At 33.2% G+C, this 10249-nt stretch overlaps 1 protein-coding gene across 1 annotated transcript in view; it reads right to left on the bottom strand.

Annotated features, from left to right (window-relative positions):
* Positions 1–691: 691 nt before the first annotated feature.
* LOC108968153 (DC-STAMP domain-containing protein 1-like) overlaps positions 692–10249 on the bottom strand; it is a 19528-nt gene continuing 9970 nt past the window's right edge. The window contains exons 2-5 of the mRNA XM_018931959.1: positions 5486–5613; positions 5186–5429; positions 5044–5134; positions 692–762 (exon numbers count right to left, since the gene is read on the bottom strand). Coding sequence (XP_018787504.1) covers positions 692–762; positions 5044–5134; positions 5186–5429; positions 5486–5613 — 534 coding nt within the window. The remainder of the gene's footprint in view (positions 763–5043; positions 5135–5185; positions 5430–5485; positions 5614–10249) is intronic.

Below are 10249 nucleotides of genomic sequence, written 5' to 3'. Positions count from 1 at the left end.
TCTCTGCTTTACATTCTCTGGTCTAACGTCGTTTCAGTTCGGCAGTCTTCGACACGGCATTGTGTGCGTGTGATTAGACGTATTGTACGACTCTACCAGTGTTGCCAACCTCAAAAAACTAAAAAACCACAACTCGCCTAAAAGAAAACAGTAGAAAGCGGTAGGTAAAGAAAAAAAGGCAGATTTCATAATTTGGCTCATATAATTAAATAATAAACAACTTTCTTAGTTACTAGAACTCACATCAATTGATATATTTATAATCACAGCAACATAAAACAAAAATCAAAGTAAAATTATTTTTCAGTTTCATTTTCAATTGCCTCATCTTCAATAATTTCACACTTATTTTTATTTTTAAAATCATACGTGTTTTTGTTGAATTTCTTCACGTGCTTTTCTGTGGCTTCGAATGAATAGCAWTCAGTTATTTCGGATTTAGTGTGTAATACTCATATTCTATGACTACATGTAGTCGATATTCTGTTTCGTAATTTGGTTTTCATAATATTTATAGCAGAAAATAACCTTTCCACGGCGGCGCTGCTATGTGGTAGGCACAAAAGCTTCCTTACCAATTCGCACAATGTAGGGAATGTTTGAGATTCGTCTCCATTTCTTAACTCTTGTACATGTTTCCAAAAGTCGATAATATCGGGAGTTTTGTTTTGGTCGAAAAAAAAAATCGACATTAACATCGCCATTCTCTAGCCAGTTCTGTTATATTATTTGGACAAATCCTTGGGAAGAAATAATGTAAATCTGCAATGGAAGGGAATTTCTTTTTTATTTCAGAATCCAGAATTGCTTTAGGATTTAGCACCTTCAGACATTTTAATGCTTGACGGTCTTTGTCGTCAAAAGGAAACCTTTTTAAAATCTGTTTTGCAGGCTCGATATAAAACTCCTTACACTTTAAGTAGAAAATATTCAGCTGTTCTTCCTCTAGTTCTCCTAATTCTCTCTTTCTTCTGATCAAATTTGGCACCATTCCACCAACGTATATATGTTGCATYGGTAAATGTTTCTGCTCACTCGAGAAGTCAAGGTTTAATATTTCAGTTTCTTTTGCGTGTAAAATATTTTGTGCTTCATTTTTTTCTCGTTCAGTGAGATTCAAATATTCAGCTTGCACAAAGCATTCCAAGATCGTTGTGTATGCGGTCAGTATTTTGTCGTATAGTAAATATAATTTCGGAGTCTCGGCTTGCATTTCTTTACTGAGATCGGTAAATATAGATAATGCAAATTTCAAAAACTCCAGGTACAATTCAGTTGTCGGTTTGAGAGCCTTGGAGAGAATTGATTGCGCAGAAAGTAATCTATCTACATGAACTGCAGCTTGAAAATAAAATTTTATAGCTAGTAATTGTTCCAGAAGCCTATTTACTACCTCAATAAGCGACAACCGTCTGGTTTGGATAGAGTGAAGTAATTTGTGTGGTTTAATATTTGTGAATGCTTGAAATATTTTGAAATCTATAATACGTTTTGGTAAAGTTTTTACATGATTATATACGTCTCTACAGAAATCTTCCACGCAAAAAGGTGAGGTATGTCACTTTTAAACAAAGTGACCAATGAATGTTTATCTCCAAACATAACGTTAGCGCCATCAGAAGCAAAGCCTATCATATTTGATTTGTAAAGAATATTTTTTTCAACAAAATATTCTACTATTTTGCCATACAACGCTGTTGCTGTACCACCTACATTGGTATTAAAGTCAGAAATCTATCTTCAACGCTGAAATCTAATTTTACTATTCTAGCGACAAGCGCTAAATGTTTTATCGTAGATTTATCTGTGCTTTCGTCAACAAGTAATGCAAAGAAATTGTTCTGTAACATCTCTATTATATTTTCTTCAGCTGTCTGCCCAGTTACATTAACAATAATAGCTCTAGCTTTTGTGCGGCTTATAGATAATTGTTCGGCAATTTTCGAATCTGGACATATAGCGCAAATCAATTTATTCAAATGAGATGCTATGTTAAAAGACAGATTATGCTCAGCAATAAAGCAGGCCATTTTTACTTCACCCGCTTTAGCTGCAATTTTTGTATCTTGTGAGTTGGAAGCTGAGGTAAACATTGATGTCAGTTTTTGTTGTTTTTGTAACTTCAAACTATTCTTCGCGTGTTTGGTTGAATCTTTGTGTCGTAGCAGTTCGTGTATACCACATTTTCGCAATTACACGCAGAACAAAGGAAATAAGTCTCACTTTTAGTGCTTTTCTTTAACCAGCCTTTGAACCTATCATCTTTTAACCACGAATTTACGAATTTCTGTTCATATTTCGCATTTTTCTTCTTAGGAGGACTTTTTCCAGTCGATAAATTACTACTCATTTTATCAAAAACTTGTAAGGTGTTGTGACTTGTGACTATAAAATAATACCTACGCAATCCAATAGGCGTGTAGGCCACACGGTCGGTGTAGCTGTTATTCATAAATAGCGATTTCCCCGTGCATAAAAATATAAAGAAGACACTGCCATCTAGTGTCAATGCGTTTTATTACGTAGTGGTTTTTCATTGCGTTTTATTGCGTAGTGGTTATCAAAAAATGTTTGMATAGTAGTGTATTAGGTGGCGCTGAAAGCGAAAAACAGTAGAAAGTAGGAATGAAACAGAAAACATGGTCATCAATGTGAAAACAGCAAATCTACTGTTAAAACAGTAGGGTTGGTAACGCTGGACTTTCCGAAATTCGCACGAATCGAGACGAGCTGCTCCGGAATCGGACGAATGCATAAGCAGCTGTTTATGAGAAAGTATATAAGTGTATAGGCATTTATGTACAACAGTGAATAGCTGTACTTGTAAAATTTGTGTATAAAGTGTTGTGAATATGAATTAACAAAGTGCATTTATTATTACCGAAGAAAGTCACGAAAAAATAGTGAAAGAAAATGAGTGAGTACTCTATATACATACATTTTATTATTATCACAAATGCAGTGTTAATTTTGAATTGAAAATATAATACTGCTATAAAGATAACCTAACTTTTATTTATTTAATAATAGAAAAATTTGTTTTCTTATCGGTCACCACGCTCAAAAAGTGTAACTTGAATTAATATCAAAGAAAAAGAAATACTGCTTGAATAAAATAAATAAATAATTATAAAAAAAATTATACAAAATGCTATCCAATAGCTTTACCGCGGCAGTCCCCGAGTGCCACACGTCTTTTTTTCTTTTCTTTAATAGATAGAGAGATTGAAGAGAAAGGTGGAGAATTACTGTTAATTTTGAGGTTTCTAATGTTATGTCGTTAATAATTACATTTTTCCGCTCACAGGTACACATGAAAAGATCTACAGAAACTCCGCGATGGTACATATRTGTCTATCTCTTATGAATATCCCACAATAACATTTTTTTGTCATTTACTTTTTACGCCAAATAATGGCTAATTTTCAAAGCGATTTTAACCAATACAGCATTAATACTTATTCAGTTAAGGGGGTATTCTACTCTAGAAATCAAATTTTGGCAGTTTTTCGAATTTTATTTAAAAAATCCAAAAATATTTTTACTATCCATTTTTTTATGGTGTTTTTGTTTATATCTTAAGAATACAGAAAAAAATTTTACAAAAAAATATTAAAAATTAAAATAATTAGAGGGGGGGAGTGACAGGTGTAAAAAAAAATGGCGCATACTGCTGACATTGATCCTGATTCTCCTGGTGGTCCGGCAAAAAATCAAAAGWAATTCTTAATCAGTAAGGATGCTGTTATAGTCCCTATTTCAGGGATAACGAAAAAAAATTTTTTGAAAAAACGGCGACTGCCTGAAAATAAAAATAATTTTTTACTTTTTTTTTAATTTCCTGAATTTTTTTAAAATATTAAAAACAAAGGATTAAGGATTATATGAAGATAAAGGATAAAGGATTATATAAAGAAGATTCACACAAAATTTTAAGTGAATCGGTTGTATAGAACTTGAGATAATGCCGGTACCGTGTGGAAAAAAATAGTTTCGAGAAAAACKCGTTAAAAAAGTGAGTAAAATTTCAGGCAGTCTGAGTCATTTATTAGTGCGCTCTTAAAATAATTTTAATTTTTAAAAGTCCTTTGGAGGATATGTTCTTAAGGGTCTAAACTTTAAATATATGAAAAATATTCTAGAGTAGAATACCCCCTTAAATACCTTAAATACACTGTTGGTTTGATATAGATCTGTATAACCTTTTACTGCATATGATATAATCAATATATTTTAGAAGATAATACAGATTTAAACACTGCGAGACTTAGTGTTTGCGGCGGTACAGGGCGGCCAAAGTGGCGGTTCTCCCTATAAGCGATCAAGTACGTTCATTATCGCAGATTTATAACGAGGAATATTTAAACGGAAACGATGAAGTATATGCGTACAATTTCAAACTGATCTTTCCTCAAAAATAATACATTTGCTAAGTATTTGGAATAGTAGAATAGAACTGCCACCAAATACACATTGCAATGAATTATAACTGGTTCAGTAATAAGTCGATGAATGTCAGCCGACTTCTTCGTCTTTTCACGCTTGAGAACCGATTTATCATGAGCAGACCACTAGAATGACTATTGATTGGACTCCAGTGTGAAATCAAGGAGCCATGTTTCTATTGTCACACCCCGACGCAAAAATTCGGATTTATTACGATTAAAGAGCACTCAAACACTACTCAGAATCGGCAATTCGTTGTTTTTGTTATATTATGAACTTTCGAGGCACCCACTTTGCCCATAGGTTTCGCATCTTCAGGGCGTCATTTCCTCAATGCTTATTTCGCTTCTTTCCAAACCTTTTTAAAGTGGTTGATTTCCCTGATACAGGGCCTAAATTCAACAGATTTTCCTCGAAAAATCAATGCTTTATTAACACGCGAAATGCTTTATGATCCATTTTTTTTGTAAACTTACACAAGTTGCTTCACAAAAATGCTATATCTCATTAAGTAATAGTTATAATCTAACGCGGCTATAGCCACGTAAGCGGTTTCTACGCCAGTAAAGAAGAAAAATGATTATTATATTTAATTACCTTCCAATCCATCACAAATCAAGCACTTAAGGCGGGTGGCAGCGCAGAATTTATACCAACTACAATAGTTTGGCCATTTTAATCGAAGAAACTAAAATAATGAAAAATGAAGTGACAGAAATAAATATAACAAATTCTTTACCAATAAAAGGTTAATCCGTCGACGTATTCGCCGCTTATGCACATTAGATTCTGCAGTCATTCGCATTACTTCGCGAACCGTCTTTCTCTTTCGGAGCAAGCTATTGTATAAATATAATATACGTTGCTTCTCACGTTTATGATAGAAGTAACTGCAAATAATTCGTCTCATACGCATAAAGTAGTAGCATTTATATATAAGTACAATTATTATGACATTTGTTGCAGCTAACTTCAAATAAAATCTGCGAAATAGGAAAAATTTAAAACATCGTTTCACAATTATTTTAACTTTATTGACCTTTTCGGCAATATGTGGGCATTTGGTAAGCAATACTCATTAGTAAGAAAGGTGGAAATTTGTTCGTGAATATTAAAATTTTTCAGAGTTCTTTGAAGTAATCTTGCCATGAGCCCCGAGCCTTTGACCTTCAATGAAGAAATGTAAAAGTTAAGTTAATATAATTCAAAACCGTCTTTCAAAAGTATATAAATTAGCTCAATAACAATAAAGACTTTTACTAGCTGTAATAATGCATATGTACATATTTATTATACTTGCACGATACTAGAGATTTGACTGAGTAACAATTTTGTTACACTGTTCACAAAATAAAATTTCCATAATGATTTCATATATATCTACTTAACTAGATCTGATACCAATCTGAGTGTACTTCTTTTTTAAAAACATTCGAAGAAGCATCAGCCGATTAAAAGCGCACTTTGAAAACTTGCAAGACCATATAAAAATTTAATTAAATTCATTGTGAATATCTATTTATAAATTACGTAAAAATACGTTTTGTAAACGGAAAGATAATTCAGGATATTTAATATTGGAACGAAGGAATAGGGTGAAATTTAATAATGACAACGTCTACTCTCTATACAAGGGTAAATTCAAAACTACTATGAGTGTGATAAATATCTACCGAAAARCATAAAAAAATTATTTAACTATAAGTACAAGGCAGTTTTGCAGGGAAATCGTTATACAAATTGTGCAACTAGGCACACCAATGTTATAATATTAATTAATATAGTATATCGAAATATAACTTAGTTCAAATAGTGCCTTTAGTGTTCGGTACTGTTAATCTAAAAATTGTCATAATCGAACTACACATTTTCAAGCCGACGTACCGAATATGAAATATTGGTTAATTTCTGAGATATATTAACAAAATGAATTATTTTTGTGATAATAATCTTGTCTGGTTTTGAAAATGGATAAAATCCTCCAACTTCTTTTTCATAAGATAATTTTCGAACATCACGTTGACTCTATTCCATTTACTACGGTCAATGCATAAGATATGTAGCTCAACCATGAGAATTTATTAAAGAGATGAATGTGTATAATGGTAATTTAATGATTTTCATAATTTAATTATTTCAAAATAGATACATATGTATGTCGGTACTGTATTCTAGTAGTTTTAGCACGTTGCTGTGGATATGGTATCCTTTAAATACTATCATAATMAACTATTAAATGCAATGAAAACAATTTTAGTGAAAAGACTAAAATGTTATTGCCGGTATAAGAATTCAAGGAATTGCTCTTGAGGTTTAATTTAGAAAATGATAATTCAAATATTTGTCAAAAATAATTAATTTTTTTTGAGATTAGATCCGCTCAAAAAGTAGCACATTGTCATCAGAGACCATTAAACTTTTAAATTATACGACGGGTTTAAGTGCAGAGTCGATATCACACATCTCATACTTCAGCTCAAATGCAAATAACGATTCTGCATCTGGTAGTGATTATGAATAAGCTATTTTAATAATATATAAGTTCTTATTTGTTAAATATTACCAGATACATTGTAATAATGGTCACTTGTAACTTACATATTATTTTGTAAAATAAGAGTATTTACATGAACCACATGCTTTTTTCTCCACTTCCTTTTATCACTTGCTCATGCAAACTCTAATTAAATAACTCCATTTACATCGAAGCAAGATATAAAGAAATTCCATATGTTACGTTTTGTTCTCTTCAAATAATCTTACGAAAAAATCACGTACATGATGTTTGGCTCCATTGGAACACGTAAAATTTTAAGAGTACACGTCCGCCTGTTTATATCTACAATTTTAAATTTYGAACAAATAATGTCGTATTTGAAATTAGTAACCAAAATACTACTATACACGAAGTTTCGGTGAGATCGGAAGAATTTTCGAGTTTTGGCCAGCTTTTTTTGGAAAATCATCCACAGTGCGCTGTGCCAAGGATACCTTCATTGGCCACTCAGGCGTTAAAGTCGTCAAGCAGGATATTTACATCGTGGCAGAACAAGTGTTGCAATTGCGCTCTTAGCTCTCATTGAATGCATCTTTGGTCACATCGTGCTTCTCTTCCGTCRGGGCGTGGGCGCAAATCAGCGGTATGTTGACAAATTCGGTTTGATGCGGATTGTGGTTAGACGTTCACCCACTGGGGTAAATGGCAAGACTTGTCGACGGAGTCTCTCTCCCAAAACGAATTCCATACCGAATTTGTGCTCTTTTATATGGCCACTGATGTAAATGTCACAAGGAATTGCTCGTCTCAGTTTTTGTCCCTTCCATCGTATTTCTTGGACGACGGTGATGTCAGCCTTTACTCTTACGAGAATACACCTTCCCAATTTAGAGATCGAACATTCTAAGTGCATGTGGGAACGTGGCGGGTCCGAAACCCAGCGCTCAATGTTCGCCTTCTCACTTTAGCTCACCATCAAACGGATGTTTTTTGACTACCCAGGGGATACTTGATCTAAGACCGAAAGTTGTGAGCTATTTGAGTCATATGCAAAGAATCGTTTCTTGCCACTCATATGTATATTTCGCTCAAAGAACTTTCCTCACTCAATTTATGAGCCTGAGCACTTAAATAACGATATTCGCCAAAATAATGAGATTGTCCAATGCTATCGATGTGAGGAATTTGGACATGTCAAGCTTGTTGCAAACAATCATTTAAAAGCGTAAACTGTAATTTAATGCATCCAAATTACAAAGTAGAGAACAGACAAAACTTCACAGACTTAGGTAACCCATCACACCTACTATAAACTAAATTATATATTTAAAAATAAATTGAGATGAATCGACAAAAAACGATGAAAAAAATTTAACAGCTACTAGCAAAACAAATGGAATTGAAACGCACACTACCTTGAATTATTAATAAGCTATGCAAAGGAATTTAAGATTAGCAATGGGGTGTCAAAGGCTTATCCCGCCACATCCAAAAAATTTAAATATTCTGAAATCAAAATTATATTGACGTAATTTTAGCGCCAGAAAAACGCTTCACAAATAGAATATATTTACAAATGAAAGATTATGATATAGTCGACTCTAATCATACAAGCAACAGGGTTCATGCCGGCTGTGCTGTCTTAAGAAAATGTTGTATCAAATATGATTATGCCCATGAACCATTCCAATAGCCATTAATGCAAGCCAAGAATTAAAACAAAAATAAATAATAATAACACTGTGATAGTAAAAAAAGACAAGAATAAATCGACGGTTTCCCCCCATTTCGGATACTACGAACCGAACTGCATCATTACTTTTTTGAGTTACAATCATGGTTTCATATAAAATTTTTTGTTGAGTTTTTCATCAAAGTGGCCCATTGTAAGAGAAAGGCACATTTTTCKTCGGTCTCTAACTTTTTTAATTTTGACTTTTTTGGTAAACTTTCTTTGGCAAAGCCTCTCAGAATAAGTCCGTATTTAAGTTCTTAGTTGACTGTAAACCCCAAAATCAATGTTTTTTGTGTCCTTATAGCCAATATTTCGAAAAAAACTGAAATTTAATCAATTTTTTAAATGTTTTTTTCCCTCACGTTTCGTCAATATTTTAATTTACCCTTTGATACTTATACATTAAGTGACATCTTGTAATAGTAAGAAACTTAAGCAAAGACAACGTTCTGAGCAAACTAACCATTAGAAAAAAAACTTAACAAAATTTTTATATTTTAAAAATGCTACACTAACTATCAATAAGTATCATAAATTTGTACACAATATTTTAATTAAATTTAATAAGACTCGCCTATCAATGTCCAACACAAATCAGCAAGCAACGATCTTGCTCCATGCTCATCGGATTCAGTCGGAACTTGCTGCTCAAAATGGTCCTTGTGATGGTGAAGGAAATGAACTTTTAAGGACATATTCACACCTATTTCTTCAAAAGCGTCTTGACAACACATGAAAACAATGTATCAACATAACATTCGTTCTATTAAAAGACTTAAAATACCTTCTTGTATTTTCGCAACACTTAGTCTTGGAAATATTTCTATCAAACATTTAAAAGCTTCGGCATCTCGATTTATTGCTTTTATGAAATTTTTGACAATTCCCAATTTTATGTGCAGTGGTGGTAGCGAAATGTTATTAGCTGGTATCAGTAAGCAAGGTGATAGCTTTTAAATCCGCACATATCTTCCATTGATGCTGCTGGTACTGAACTCTGTCCAACATTAATTTCATTGCTTCGTATGTTTCCTTTGTGTTAGAGCTTATGGCGATTGGAACCGGATGTTTTGTGTTATCGACATACAGCAATACTGCTTTTAAACTATTTTTCGACGAGTCAATAAACAAGCGCCATTGCTCTGGTTTGTACTCACAGTTCATGTATTGCATAAGACCAGGAATATTTTTACAATACGAAAAAGTATTGTCGCCATTAACCTCAAAGAAATCTAAAAGCTTCTCCAGTCTTTTGCCGTATCCACACACCTTCACATCTTTAGACAATACATTTATCGATCGAAGATGATGTGCTAGGCAAATCGCTTGTCTTTGCGATAATTTCAGCTGTCGTACCATCGTATTCAAACGGGCTTGGGAAATCTCCAAGTGACGACATGGGCTTTCAACTTCGGTTGGGTTATACATTGAGAGTAGATCTGTAGGCTCGGTAGAAAATGTTGGCGAAATATATCTGTCAGTTGGACTTGGACATCTTGGTATCGGAACATTTTCTGAGTGAGATACTGGTAGCTGTGCAGATTGAACACTTTTGTAAACTGTGTTTTTTT

This window comes from Bactrocera latifrons, unplaced genomic scaffold (assembly GCF_001853355.1).
Source record: "Bactrocera latifrons isolate USDA-ARS-PBARC rearing strain unplaced genomic scaffold, ASM185335v1 scaffold_1020, whole genome shotgun sequence".
In the NCBI taxonomy this organism is placed as follows: Eukaryota; Metazoa; Arthropoda; class Insecta; order Diptera; family Tephritidae; genus Bactrocera; species Bactrocera latifrons.
This window is presented reverse-complemented; position numbering and strand designations above follow the sequence as displayed.